This window comes from Ornithodoros turicata, chromosome 5, assembly GCF_037126465.1.
Source record: "Ornithodoros turicata isolate Travis chromosome 5, ASM3712646v1, whole genome shotgun sequence".
NCBI classification, from domain to species: Eukaryota; Metazoa; Arthropoda; class Arachnida; order Ixodida; family Argasidae; genus Ornithodoros; species Ornithodoros turicata.
The window spans coordinates 73993107-74008809 of record NC_088205.1 but is presented as its reverse complement, the minus strand read 5'-3'; the positions used below and the strand labels follow the sequence as shown (position 1 = coordinate 74008809).

Here is a 15703-nt window from a genome sequence, read left to right as displayed (position 1 = left end):
GGATGTTTTCAAGCTGCGGATTGGCAGCTTTTTGTCCGGGGTTACCGCCAGTGTTATAGATGGAAATAATAAATGAATAAATGAAAAAATAGGGGCCCGGTTTCACCAAAGCCCATTAGCATTTGAACCCAGATCAAGGGCCCCTAAACTTGAATTTAACGGTTATCCCTGATTCACGAAAAAGAGTTAGTGTCACTGAAAGATTTATTACGTTACCAACTAACGTTCGTAAAAAGAAAATTAAGTGATAACTTAACGTTTTAGCAACCTTTGATCTTGGTTCAAAGTTAACAAACGTTGGTCAAAACCGGGCCATAACATCTTCTGCATGAAGATGCACAGATATTCGCAGGAGGCTAACCAGCAGGAAAAAGCGGTGCTCCGCTTTCTACGTGACACAGGCCTCATGGGCTCCCTGTGAGCCGAGTGTCTTTTTCAATTTTTCTTGTTTTCATTTATTTATTTATCTTTTGTTATTTCCTTTTCTCTTGTTTATAACTTTTCTTTCTTTTTTTTTTTCAGCGTTCTACTTTTTCTTCCTAATTATGGCACGGTTGGCTTCGGGAAGACTTTCAGTCCACTTTCGCGACAATTTCGGTGAGAACTGAATATTTTCGATGTGTCGGTGGGGATGTGGTATCGAGGTCCCTTCAACTCCCCAGGATATTCCGGCAGACTTGCCAGATGAATGTCGGCACAGTTCTCCCTGAAGTCGGCCCAGAACGCACCTGGCGGGCTTCGTCGGCAAGTTTTCTTCGTTTTCTTTTTTGAGGTAGGATTGCGTCTTTGAGGTTGAGGTCGTTTGTGGTACGCAACACGAAAGAAATTTCATATATGCCAAACGCTACATAACTGTACCGTTCTGTCGTTGCTGTCAAACGTAAGGGTAAGTTAACTGCGCTTATTTAGCTGTGTAACTTAGTTATTAATTAACGGAAAAATTAGGTGACCAAGCCAATTCTATACATCCAAAACCTCGCGGACCTCTGCAACGGAGATTCAAGCTGTTTTCCAGCAGCCTCAAACTTGGAAGGTTTCCCTCAGTCACTCAGTGGAACGAACGAGCTTCCTGATTTAACAGGAGTTGAAGACAAGCGGTCCGTGCGAAGTTGTTGATCGCCGAGTTTTCTTTCTTTTTTTCATCGAGATGTTTCTTACGCCTGTTTAGTGTGTTAGCCATGTTTTCTACTCAAGTAGCATAGTGATACTGAAAATGTGAGAGCATACTGGGCATAGAGGTGAACGAGCAGAACAAGGTTGCTTTCTTCCTTGACAGCTCCGCAAGACGAAGCACCTGTCAGCCACCACCATGTACTTCAAGCTTCGGTACGTCTTGATAGTTGGGTACCGAACGGATGATCTCGGAAACAGTGCTAGTGTTTCACACAGTGGCTCCGATCGTCGTATTGCCATCATGAGGCATTGTTTTCTCCTCCGACGCCAACTTACTTTGGTTCTGCCTAACGCTATCGTACTTGAGCTGTCGTCCAACTGTTCTTTCCTCTCTGTGTGGACTAGCTAATGCTACTGGAAGAAGCGACACAGGTATCTCTAAAGTAGGTAAACATCGCCTTTCTTTCTAAGTGTTGCATGTACGGTGATTGCTTGCCCTTAAGTTTCATTAATTGACGGAATGGAAAATGAAGATGCGATCCCACGCCTCCCCTGAGAAGGCCACCTCCGTAATAAGATCCCGCTGCTCCTGTACAAAGACACCGGTGTCGCTGTTGTTACTTTCTTCTGCTTATCGGGTCCTATACGTTCCCCGTTTTTCTATATATTCGCGTTGTTCGCCAAATCGACGCCGCGCAGCGGTGAAACTCGGAACTAGCCGATCCAGGGTCACATGGCCGACCACGCGTTCTCTTGCGGAGAAGTTGCTGCGGTTCGCGTGGGTCGCTGAGCTGCACCAAATTTTGCTATTGAAATCATGGATGAAGGAAACGGTACTTGACGACGACCAGAAAACCAAACCAAACGACTGCTGCTGTTTTCTGCTACAATGCGACTCTGCGCGCCGAAGGCACAGCAGTGTCTTTCCGCGTTTTCTTCTTTCCACACACGTGGAATACCGCCCACTTTGACGCATGTTCGGAATAGATGGATTGAGCAACTCAAATTCGGCAAACGTGTCACATCAGCGATGTTTGTGTGTGTGTATGTGGCACAACTCTTCGAGCGGTACTGCCTACAAATCTGATGATTTTCTTTCTCTCTATCAAGCACACGGAAGATCTGTGCAGCGCACGTCAGGAAGCAAAGGAAAACCTTGTCTAGGCAATACAGAACCAGTTTGTTTCAGACTGCCATTATGTGTAAGAAACTGCAAGAGACAGCGCGAAAACGTATACCAAGTCAGTTTTGTAACAGCGTGCATTTGAATCAGCGCGTCAAATGATGTCAAAGATGGTGTCTGACATTTCTGGACACCATCGGACTTCGATCGTTATTGTAAAGGGGCTCGTTATTTTATTCCCCCCATTCCACCAAGCACTGGGGTAGAGTATCGCCTGTTGCGATGAAACTCCCCACTCTCCAAGACCGAAAATAAAGTTGTTGTTGTTAGCGCGTCAAATGATATGGGAAGCCGTGAAACACGAGTGTCGAAACACGAGCCTGCGCAATGGATAGTGTACTGCGACTCTAAAGCCGGCCTTGAAGCTATCTCATCGTTCTTGGAAAAAGGCCGTACGGCGTCAACAGTACGAGACCTCCTGTTAGGGTATCGCAAGTGCACAGACATCGGTCACGACGTCATTCCTCAGTGGATACCTGGCCATATTGGCATAAGTGGTAACGAGAAGGCGGACGAAATGGCGAACATCGTACACCTGTCATCGACAGAATATCTTGTCACGTTTTCAAAGCAGGACATCAAATCTCTCCTAAAATCTATGACCGATGACATCCGCAGGACAAAATGGCACCAAGCCGACAGTGGTCCGTCACTGCTGCGCACGCTAGACCCGGAGCTGAATTTTACCATACCTTCAAAAACGCCCAGACACATAGAACCTCTCCTGCATCGTCTACGCCTGAATGTGCCCTATGGTCGCCAGTTTCTTCATAAAGTGGGCAAGGTGGACTCGCCCAACTGTCTACTGTGCGGGACAGTGGAAAACACTGAACATATCATCATGCATTGTCCAAAACATGCTGCACAAAGAGGCATCTTGAGGCAGACCCTTGGCCATCTCGACAGCGGGGACTTCAGCACAGAGAAAGTCTTAGGCGTATGGGACGCTAACCACAGGGACGCGGCCTTCAATGCTCTTGTCAATTTCATTGTGAAATCTGGACTAGAAACTCTATACTAGACGGAGCGTGGACATTACTATGATCCTTGATGTGAACGGCGCGCTCGGTCCTGCGTTGTCGCGGTCGAGACGCTCACCCCGGTGAACTTTTGCGGTGCGCTCGCACATTCTGTGGTGCAATCGTACCGTTTCCTTTCTTTTTTCTTTTCTGCTTTGGGGTGTACCGTCTTTCCTTTTTTTGGGGTAGCAGAATTCGCTTGCGCGAATTCAACCTCCCCTTATTATTTTACCAACCACCACCACCACGAGTGTCGAAACATTACCCTGTACTTCTACATTCGTGCACGCGCTACACACATAGATCTTACCTGTAAGACACCAGCAGCACAACCGTCGTTGCTTGTCTCTGACATTCCTGCAGCGCGGGACTCTCGCTGCTTTCCATTTGGACCTCGCAGCTGGTAAACGTGAAATTCACCTTCACGAAGTGTGGTTGACCGCCGGAACAAATAATACGCGACAACTGTAGCCTTCTCTTTGGACAACTCGGTTACGCCTGCCAGAAGTATATGAGCAGCATACTCGTTCGGCTTCAACGCACGGAAAATCAGCATTGCAGTTCAGAAACCTCAAAATTGAAACCAGGCGACAACCTGGATAGGTCCGCCATGTTGGAGTTTAGGTGCGCCACCTACAGGTCACGCAAAAGGCAAATGGGCCTGTTTCATGACGTTTGGGGGCACTTCGAACCATATTCTGCAGCGCCATTTGTGGTCGCGTAGTCTGAGGTTTTTCAGTACACAGGCACGTAATATCACCTACACTGCGGCTCTGACGAATCGTGGCGCAAGGATTTCCACAAAAGAGATGACGTCCCCGGTACAGCGATGGGGCAGGGAACACGCCGAACACGACCGCCTAGTTAGGCCGCTCTACACCAGAAGAGTACAGTTGGCGCTGCGGTCGCCGGACGACACTTTAGTGCAGGCAACGATGGTGCTATGAAGACAAAAGCACGACGATATTTTAGCTTGTTACTGTTGCTTAAAATCCAGATTAGGCGAAAATGAAACAAGATATGAGTATCTATTGTTTTGGGTTGTATTCTTTATTAATATGGGAAGGGTGCTACGATGCAATGTTTTCGGTATAGCGGGCATTGTTTTTTATAGGCGTATGCTTAAAACAATGGAAAAGCGCACCCCTTGCCTTTGTCATTTTAGGCATTTGTGAGTGATACATATTTACATGCATCGTCATTCCATTGACCTGAAACGTAAAGCAGTTAGAAAACGAACAACGTCATAGAGTAGAAATTGTGACCACTAATCAGAATGATTTACACTGCTCTATACTACCAGTTCACTGGCGCCCCCATAATGATATCGACCCTGTCTGGTTCCGTGCGTGTTACTTTTCTATTACGTACGACCCTCATATTCAGGCTTACGCGTAATATTCAGTCAATTTCTTTAAAAAAAGACAGAAAAAGAAAACACCGCTGTCCGTGGTGCCATCCCATATAAAATCTACGTGTGTAACATGTGATCTTTACGGGAAGTGCAAATCAGTACACGTCATACTGCCCTCAATGTAATTTTTGTGTTGCCGAGAAAGGAAGGAAGCGAAAAGAACTGCGACGTCATCAGATCAAATATATGTGACCAGCCGTTCCGTGTGATATATGTTAAATACTTCCCACCATTATTTTATAACCCCCAGAAGGTCAAATTAAGTCAATCCACAGACCAAATTGCTGCCAACTGACGCTCAAGATATCCTTTCATAAAATTATCGTAAGTAACGCCTGGGATCAACCTTTCGAGTCACCCTGTATGTGTATATCCTCATGAAGGGGGGTTCGAACCGGCCAGTTTCTATTTTGCGTAGAATTTTCAGAAATTAAATTAAGATTCGTCCCTTGAGACTCCTCTCCAAGCAAGACACGTTCTCCTATTGGTTAAGATATCTCGCGAAAGCAGCGGGAGAGACACATGCTTATGTGTAGTGGACACCACACAATACTTTATTGGCCTCAGGAAGTTGTACAGGTCCACCTGTTCGGGTGCAAAGAACAACGGTAACAGGCAAGTTTTCACCGTAACAGCAGGAAACTCACCGTCCGAATGGTATGCTGATTATATAGTGGGATGTTTTGGTCGCAGAGACGGCACCCTATCCCATTGCTTGAGGGAGAGCATGGCTGGTCTTCCGCGCTCTGGTCTCCCTTCAAATCCGCGTATTGATCTTTCGCCTTTGGGCCAGGATCTTTCGCGGTGGAGGGAGGCGAAAGGGAGCCGGTCCTTCATTTTTGGAGAAGGGCCCCTTGATAACGCGGTCCGCCCCTGGGTGGGCCGTGCCTTTGAACGCGCGGCCGATAACAAGGTCGTCGGGGCAGTACCGCGCTTGCGGTGCTGTTCCGGGAAGATCTTTTCCTGATCTTCCGCGATGATCCCAATACATAGATGATGTACAACAGTGGCTCATCTCATAGAGTCAACAATACAACAACAGTACAACAGATGTTTCGGGTTCTGTTTACAGCAATTGCAGAACAAGCTCTTTGGAAGGCCCGATGCAGGGACATCATGCAGTCCAGGCAGTGGTGCTCCGTGATGATGTTGATCGACAATGTTGGAAGCGAGGTGAGGCAGTATCTCGAAAGACAGTTGCTTTCTAGCAAGAATAGCAGAACCCCAGTGCTTGCGAACGTGCATCGCAAAAAGAAATAAATACAAAGAGAAAGGTCATTTTGAAGGCATAGGGCATGCCACCCTCGTGTAAATAAGGGACGGTTGATTTTCATCTGTGACACCTAAGTAATCGTTGTGAATAAAACATTTTCAGAAAAAAAGTTCAGAGTTCAGTGCTGTTGGTGCTAAAAAGGGGACGAGGGCTTGAAGTGCTCGTAGCTAATGCGCTGAGTTAGCCAAAGGCCCAAGCAGTTGAGGAAGGGCAAGTGAGGGTGCTCCAGTGGCTTGAAGTTGGCGCTGGAGGACACGTCACTCAGTGGAATACTGGCGATAGTCGACGAGAATGTGCTAGACGGTACCTGGAGTATTACAGCAAGGACAGAGCATTGTCTTACTGTAACCCAGCTTGCGGCGGAAGTATGGTGTGAATGCGACGTTTAATCGAAGTCGATGAACGATAGGCGTAAGGCTCCGACGAAGGGTAAACGCCGCTATGAAGGACAGTGTCGGATCTACTCAGTGGAGGAGGGATCCTTCCGCGATGTCTTGACGCCATTAATGGGCGGCCTCTGCTGATTCAAGCGCCAACAGTTAAGACCTATCCCCTTTTGACATCATGATGGAGATCGTATATGTCGACGGCGGTGGGCTTCTGCAGACATTAAGTCTGCGCCTTCATTACCACATATACCAATGTGGCCCGGGGTCCACTGTAAAACCAGTTGGTGTCCTTGTTCATGTGGTTGCTTGTAAAGTTGCAGTATACAAGTTGATGCCGAGGAGCCTCGAATGCCCCTGCTGGCGACACACTGCAGGGCTTCTTTTGAATCTGTATAGATCACCCAGGAGCGGGGTGGAGAGTTACACTCCAATAGCTATTTCAGGAAAAAGGTATAGCGTATAGAGCTCCGCATACTGGTGGACGACGCTCGGTGCAAAAGCTTATACCCGCATGACAGGGACTCTGGTACAACGAAAGTGGAAGACGAACCTACTTGAGTGGAGGACCCATCGGTGAAGACCTCAGTGTGGGTTGTGTATCCCGCGTTCATCAATTTTGGTGTCGCATGCCTCAAAACAGAAACGGGGACTTCCTTTTTTTTCTTCTTTTTCTTGAACCGGCACAGAGGTGGAGATTGCCAGTGGTGAGAGCGTCAACGGAGATAAGGAGGATACTACCATACTATCACGGTCCTTTGATACTACATAGTGCACTGTGAAACGAGGGAGGTGTTGATCCACTTCACGGTGAGATGGGGTGTTTCACCGCGGTGGTGCGGTACCCTACCTCATTACACGTGGAACATTATGTGAAGATGATGAATGAAGGATGAAAACACAAGAAAGAACTAAAGCGTCTGGAGCAATCCAGTGAACGACAGGAAGTACATGAAAAAGTGAAAAACCCGACGATGGAGCACAGGATCTTCATATAGGGGCCAATGACTGCAGCTAAGGTGAGCGGCCTCTTGCTGATACGGGCAAACTCATCACGCAACATCCACCTTTGCGGGCAGTAGAGTGAACATTCCATAAAAATGTGCTGGGCGGTCGTCACGACACCGCAGGTAGAACAGAGGCCCGTGTCACAGCATCTGATCATGCACTTGAATTGCGGGGTGAAAGCCACATTGAGCCAGAGTCTACGCAGGTGGGAGGTAAAATGGCTTAGTAGACGGGCAGGGAAAGAAAACGACAAATTTGGGTCTACCAAATACATGAGAGATTGAGCCGTGATGTCCCAGCGCCATTGCTGCAGAGCCAAGGGTAGAAACCATGCAGTTACTAGGGTCCTTGTGTCACCTCTCGACAGCACAATGGGCACGGCTGTCGGGGACCCGTGGGCAGCCGTTGCTACTCTGTCAGCCTCCTCATTACCTCTTTGACCGCAGTGACCTGGAATCCACTGCAGGGATATATGATGACCTTCATCATGTAGGAATAGCAATTCCTCGTGCTGCATGGCTGACCTTTCCCTTTTATCTTTCCTTCTTCTTTTTCTGCTAATAAATCTCCCCACCCCCAGTAGGTTCAAATAAGCTGTTGGTGTCTACCTACATATCCGATCTTCTTTAATGTTCGTCAGGGAGGGAGATGAAGCAGCGAGTACATGCCCTTCGTTTTTAGGGCGAGGGCGGTACTATTTTTGAAGCGTGATGTGGGCAAGCATTGCGCTTGTCCGGACAACAACAACACCTTTCTTAGGGGATGATGAATGGGGAATTTCATCGCCAGGGGCGTTATTCTACCCTATTGCTGATGGTGATGCGAGGAATGAAATAATGAGGCCCTTCACAATAAGGATCGAAGTCCTGTGGTATCCAGAAAGGAGAAGAGAGCTTTGATGGCAGACCGTTGGTGGGCTGGATGTGGCCAGGGATCAAGCAATTTTGTGAGAGAGAGGGGGCGAGAGCGCAGCTCGTTAAGGGATCCGGAGAGTACGGTTCGAGAAAGTTGGTAGTGTGGGCAATGGAGAAGAATATGCTCTAGATCTTCTACAGCACCGCAGTGACTGCATTAGAGAGAGTCAACTTGCTTCAAGCGGCAACGCCCTCAGCCGTAAAAGCCACATCGAGGCGCACTCGATGAATTAATGCGGCACCTTGACGAGAGGTATGTCGAGGCTTGCGGAAAGTGAGCGCTGAATTGCCCCTGCTCAACATGGCAGGGGGACGAATGTCAGCGGTCTATTGGCGAGAGCCAGATGAGTCACGAGGCGTTCGAAGTACGGAACGACGATCTCCTGTCAGCTGCACAGTACGCGTCCGGCTCCGAGACGACAGAGCTGCTTCTGCGCTTGTCCCATTGCGCTCGTTGCAATACAAATACCCATTACAAGGTAAAATTACTGTCATAAATTTAATTTTAGGTGTTTCGGAGTAGCTGGCTCAGTGGTTTTCTCCATCTTCATATTTTTCTTTCCTAACTCTGATCAAATCTATTAACATATTTGGACATCAGTTCTACATTCATACAGTACAGTATTACTATACAGTTGGACAAATTTAAATATTTACACTGTCACGGTTAGTTTTCTTGCACCTATTCTTGCTGTTATGCATTTACAAATAACGTACTTAGACGTATGAGAGACATTTTACAAAAATGTACTGCAGTGACAACGTTAACATTTGATGCGACGACAAAGAACATGTAGGAAAACGTGGAAGGAAGGAAGGAAGGAAATTGTTTATTTTTACATTATTTTACGTGACATATTGCCAACTTCGCAGGTTGAGTAATAAAATATGAAAATGGTAACAAACATGAAAGGAAGCAAACGCCAGCGGCGTGTCACTGATCTAGTCATAACGATATGACAAAAAGAAAAATACATATGAGGCAGGTACACACACATTATGCTATCGTTCAACATATTTACACATATTGCACATACCTCAATTTTTTACAACAGGAGCCAGATATGCTGTAATAATAATAACAACAACAATAATTTCGTATGAATTTTACATCTGATCAACTTGGCGATTTGAAATAATTTCTTACTATAGGTTTATAAATATAAATAGTGATTTCGAGTCCTGAATAGACTCATGCAATGAATTTCATAGTTTAACTGCAAAGTATCGAAATGAAAAATACCCATAGTTTGTACGTATTTTTGGTAGACAAAGTGTGTATGGCCCATAATTTCGTATTGAAGCTGTAACGTCACGTTTAGTCAAGGTTGATGGGTGATGGTTGAGGTTGATGGCAAGATGTTGATAATAAAAATACTAGGGAGAGGTTGAATTCGTCAGATGACAAATTTGGCTACTCTCATAAACAGACCCCCCCCCCCCCCCCCCCACACACACACACCCAAAGGCGAAATGCAAAAGAGAACCCCCGCTTTCGCGATAGCTATCGAACAAGGGCCAAATCACCGTCGGTTAACATAGCGCACAATGAATTACATGGTCCTTTACATGAATTTACATGGCACCTCTGATCAAGGTTATGAATGGCACGATACATAGTTTATGTGTCAACTTATATGCAACTGTACATAGCCTGCACTGAAATAGGACTGTATAGAATACTCATAAGCGTAATTGCAAATGTAACGCTCTCGCGGTTCCGCAGTGATAACATGGTACGTACGTAGTGCTCTCCTCTACGCAACAGGCAACGGTTTTATTGTGGATTGGTATGTTAAGGCGAAACTTTCTGTGCCGTAAGAAATATGGCTTTGGATGAAAGACATGCAGATTGTTCTAGGAGTATGCAAGGGGAAAAGAAATTTCGACTTGGCTATTGCATAGTGCCAGAATAGATTTTTTCTTTACAGATATAAGAAATATGTTCATGCCACTGCAAGTGCTCATCGAGTAGAATTCCTAATATTTTAACCGATGAACGTCTGTTAATGACGTCAGAACCAAGAAGCACATCCTTAGTATATGTACTTGTGGGAACCTGTGGTGGTCTAAAATATAACATACGATGACTTAGATGAGCTCACTACCAATTTATTAAGCCAAGCACTCAGCTTTTTTAATTCATTGTTCGCCCTTTCATTCAAATCCACAATATTACAGCTTTGAAGAAATAATGAAGTGTCATCAGCATATAAAATTGTCGGCACATCAAGAAACGCTACCAAGTCGTTTATATAAACTAAAAATAAGAAAGCCCCAAGAATTGATCCTTGCAGAACGCCTGTGGAAACATTACCTAGATAAGAGGAGGTCCCAGCAACTTGCACAAACTGTTTTAGATTTTGTAAATAATTAGTGAGCAGGTTGAGGGTTTTTACCTCTAATACCGTATCGTTCAAGTTTCGTACATGATATTGAGTGTGTTTAAAACATTAAAGACCTTCCGCAAATCCGCAAATAACCCCATAGTTAACAGTTTTGTTTCAATATTACGTTTAAGAAGCAGGTAGCTCACAAATTGAGAGTACTGGTAGCTCTGTTGACCTATTTTCCCGGAATCCGAACTGATAACCAAATAAAAGACTGTGTTTCTAAAAAAAAAAAATCCTCTAATCTGATTAATAATATTCGTTCAAGCTCCTTACTAACTGTAGGAAGAATTGCAATAGCTCTGTAGTTTTCCGGGAGTATAGTCGATAATTTTTTTAAATTTTGATTTTTATAAACGGGAACAATTTTGGAAACCTTCAAGTCGTCTGGGAACATCCCTTCACTAAACAACGCGTTGATAATTGATGACAGAGGAGAAGATACGACTGTCGCAGTCCTTTTTAGGAATTCCATATACTTATATTACGTGGAGGTGATACTGCGAATGTACACATATTTTGTGACCGTCAGGCTTTCTAAAATACACCATCTGACAATTTTCAAATTTTGTCGATTACAAATGTATAACCTTGGTATTTTAAATACCGAGTATTTTTAAACACCTATAGGTTAGTTTGTTTCTGCCACTGCCTTCGAATCGCCCGTCTTTATTACTGTGCAGTTGGCATGCTTTCTTCGTGTTTGCCACAGCACGCCCCATAACAAAAGAAGACTGCCAAGATGACCGAAATGACAGTACAGACAGGCGCTGAATAGTACGGTATAGGGCTGCAGAAGTTATGGCTGTCGGTGTTCGTTGTGTTCACTCGCATAGGATCGTTGTTAAACGCCATAAAGGCACCTGAAAGAGTTTTCATCGTAACGTTAATCTGGGTTGACATTACTAAACCCGAACACAACCAAAAGAGGTCGCAAGCATGTGACATTTGAATGCACCTAACAGAAAAATTAGGCAAATGTCAACCCAAGTGTGGCATTTTAGTAACACCAGACAGAGAATTTGACCATGAGCAGTCATTGGTCGTATATAGTTGCGTCATATGAACGAAGCCTTTCACCACCACCTCCTTACCTTCAGCACACCAGGCTTACAGAACAGACACACACCGCCTCCCTCAAGCGCAACATTTAAGCTAAGTTACTCAGTGCAGCACGCGGGACAAACGTTTACGGAACACTGGGATGTCGCATTTCTCCATTGGAGCAACACCCAAACAGCAATTGTGCAGCGGACACACATGCTGAGAGTTGAACAAAAATAGCCGCTCGCATATTTCTTAGTCAATCTCTTCGTGATCTGTTGTAGGAAAATTTAATACGACGTGGAACGGTCAGTACATGGACAGCGCCTCAAAACAATATTTACAATGTATGAGCCATGAGGCTATGAGGGGCGATATACACATTGCTACGCTTCATGATACAAAAGGGATATGCACTATTTACATTCGATGGAACATGAGACGAGTGATGAGAGAGATGAGTGATGGGAGGGGTACTGTTCACGGAGGGACACCTCGGACAGATACGGAGCCCCGTTGCTCCAAAAGCGAAGGGTGGAACCGCCACCGCTGCAGAAACTCGTCGCCGCCGAGTGCAAAGAGTTCTTGTTGCAAGCTATTGGTCACGAGAATACGCAGTTGACGGACCAGCAGGAAAACGGGGATGTTCCGCCGCCGTTGAGCGACAGCCTTGCAACGGGCCTTCCACAACACCGCAGCGCCACACGCAGTGAATAGCACACTTAGCCTGTTTGGGCGCCTTTGATCACACTGCACGGGACAAAGGACATGCGTGCAATGTCTAATCAAGTACCAGAAGATGCGGGAAATGCGGCACTCGTATAGCACGTGGTAGTTTGTTTCTGCCCTGCCGCAGTACGGGCAGGCCTCAGTTGATGTGATGTCCCACGCATGCAGCCGGTCGCGTGTGGGAAGTATCCGCCAGGCAAAGGACCAAATGATGTCGCGCAGTTGACCAGGAAGCCACGGGCCGACGAACGATGTCCAAGAGATGCCTGAAGCATAGTCCACCCGTCTTCTAAGGCTCTCAGTGGTTGCGGCAGAGTCCAGCAAAACTAGTTTGGTCATCGTTGAAGGCGAAGTGGATTGCAAACTGGAAGCAGCGGGGAGCAGAGACGAGACCTTCTGATAGTAAGCCCGAACCGCCGCGTGAAATCGGTGAGGAGCTGCACGATGGCCATGTTGGAGTGTGTCCCACCAGAGGCCGAGCAAGACTTTACTTGGAGAGTCCGCCGCATTGAGAATTCGCAGTGTGGTGCTGAGCGCAATGCCCCGGTTCATCAACCCAACATCGGGAAGGTTGACTCCGCCGGCAGACTGCGGGAAAGAAAGCATGGTTCGCGAGACTGGTCCCCTTCGCTTCTTCCAGAAGAACGACGAGAGGCATGAATGGATGCGCGTCACAGCAGCGTGTGGGGCGATGGAAACATGACTGAGATGCCACACGCGCCCGAGCAGAACACTACGCACCAGGTAGGACCGCACGTGATACGATAGTTCATAGTAGCTTGCAGACTCTTCGTGATAGCTACTGAGGGGGCCGTTGCAATCAGGAAATGTGCCAGTGCCTCCGTAAACTTTTGCCCCAAGCTGTACGAGGCAAAATCGCAACTGTCTAAACTACTATACTCTCAAAACTAACATGTCAGGCTACAATACGCAAAATTTACTCTGATAGAGGTGTACTCAACCCCCCGTTTATGAAACCACGTCCTACGAATTCCGTCGCTTACCGAATGGTTCGTCCTGTAACGACAACCTTCCCTTGCATTTCCCCCTTGATTTATGAACCTCGGTTTCCGAACAGTGCGAACCAGTGTTGAAAGATTGCTGCACAAGTTCGCCGTCAATTGCCTTCACAAATTTGGAAACTGATTATCTTGCCGCCTCCCTGTCTGCACCGCCCTCAGAAGATTGATTTTTTGTTGTGTGTGCTTATTTACATTTATCACTTGTTATCTTTCGAGGCACACTTGTTTTCCATTCGGCGATACTGCTATTGCTCGTGTTTTTCATGTGGGCGTAATCTGCCCAGGGCTACAATCTGCACAGGGCTGCAGGGCTACAAGGTCACTATCTGCCCAGTGCATATGTGATGATTAAAATTTCACCAATTGTGAGTCTGCGCGCGGTTTGTCTACTTCACGTTTTAACCCTCTGTCCTCGTCTCTTGCTGCAGTACCATTATGAATCTATGCCAATTCCTCATAGTCAGTCCTTTGAAAGGAAGTAACCAAAGAAGTGAGTACAAGGTAGTTCCAAAAAGCATTGATGCTATATGTACAGACTATTAAAAGTGTTCCTAGTATACCAAGCTCGTTCGAGTTACGAATTTAGGGTTCCACTACGGACTAAATTTCGTGTCTTCAGAATCCCATCAAAGTTATGTTACTGAAGTCTCCTTGGGTATCACCTTATATTCCTGCAAAATAATTTGGCTCTACGTGACGCTAAAGCTGGACAAAATTAATTTTTATTTTTGAGAACTGTGACGTCATGTTGGGCACCGAAGGAGCGTCTGGCTCTCATGTGGCAACGTTCGTACCCTTCCGGAGGGCTCACTTTTGGCACTCCGTTAGCGAAGCCTCACGTCACATATCACCCGACCGCTGCAATCTTTTTTTTTTCTCAAGAAAACAAAAAAGAGGGAGAAGACATCTTTCCCCTTTTCCCATCTTTCGATCAGTGTCAAGTGACGTGTCACATGAAGCGTTTAGCCTGGTTAAGATACACGAAATGTCGTGGAACTTTAAGTTTCGGAAACTGGATAGGTGCTCAGTGAGCGGAAGTCATCCCCATATCATCGTCATCATGTATCTCTCTCTCTCATGGCGAATTCGGGTGGTCATTCCGGAACAACTTTTTTTGCCAGATCTCGAGCAGTCATGTTCGCTTGGTCAAAATGAAGCAAATCTCGCATGAAAGAACTGATGCTGAATGAACTGAATGAACTGAGCGTGTTAGCTTAGCTCAATTGGTAGAGCCCTGGACCGGCAATCCAGAAGATGTGGGTACGAGTCCTACAGCTGGCTAACCTTTTCAGTGACTTTCTTCTTTCTCGTTAAAATATCGCATGTTCGCGTGGCGCTTTCCGGGCGCTCGGAATTTGCTAGCTAGCACTTTTTTTGCCCTGTCTCAAAACGATCGAGCAGCAGATTGCTCAACTGTATCCGGTGTCGTCACATCCGCATTGCAACGGTGGCGAGTGCCCTCATTGGCCCGCATGTTGAAATCACGTGGTCTTTAGCAGACGACAGAACTCGAAGACTTGCGACCGCGACGACCCTAGCGTTAACCAAGTACCTAAAACCGCTAGATTCCTAGCAATCATGTTCGGGTGGCAACGGTCACGTTATCCAGCTCGGTCGCAACTTAGCAATTTCCGAGCGCTCGGCCATTTTGCTACGAAATGACCACCCCAATTCGCTATCAGCGTGCCCGGGAGCGCGCACGGGTCCTGTGGCTACCGCGGGGAAACATCCAATGTCATCATCACTTCTTCATTTATTGTTGTTGTTGTTAGCGTGCCCGCTACTAAACTAGCTAATACTCAGTAGATATTGGAAGGTGTTTACGATAGCGGGTTCGAAAATATGATACGCCAAGCGCTTCCTCGTTTCTTTGACGCGGATGACGCGGATGACGCCATTGCTAAGCTTCGATTTGATAACTTCCTGTATCGTTTTCGTAAAGCTCCTCCCATCTACTAAAACTCGCTAGCAACTCACCTGCAATATTTAACAGCAGAAGTACGAAAGCGACGACGGTATTGCAAAACGCCCTGCAAGTGCAACACGGTCCTCGGCAGCAAACGAGTGGAACTATGGGCAGAAACAGGTTGAAGAAGCCGCAGAAAACAAGAGAAACGGGAGCGGGTGGATAGCCGGGACACACAGAGAGCAAAAGAAAACCTGAAAGTGAAGGAACAGTCCGATACATGCGTTGAGTCTTCTTCCACC

General features: G+C 46.4%; 1 protein-coding gene across 3 annotated transcripts in view; it reads right to left on the bottom strand.

The window, feature by feature from the left end:
- Window positions 1–9740: 9740 nt before the first annotated feature.
- The window catches only part of LOC135394774 (uncharacterized), a 50218-nt gene continuing 44255 nt past the window's right edge, over window positions 9741–15703 (bottom strand). For 2 of the 3 annotated variants that reach the window (XM_064625745.1, XM_064625744.1), the window contains exons 6-7: window positions 15473–15655; window positions 9741–11563 (exon numbers count right to left, since the gene is read on the bottom strand). In XM_064625745.1, coding sequence (XP_064481815.1) covers window positions 11373–11563; window positions 15473–15655 — 374 coding nt within the window. In that variant the 3' untranslated portion in view covers window positions 9741–11372. The other variant, XM_064625746.1, reaches the window with a different exon arrangement.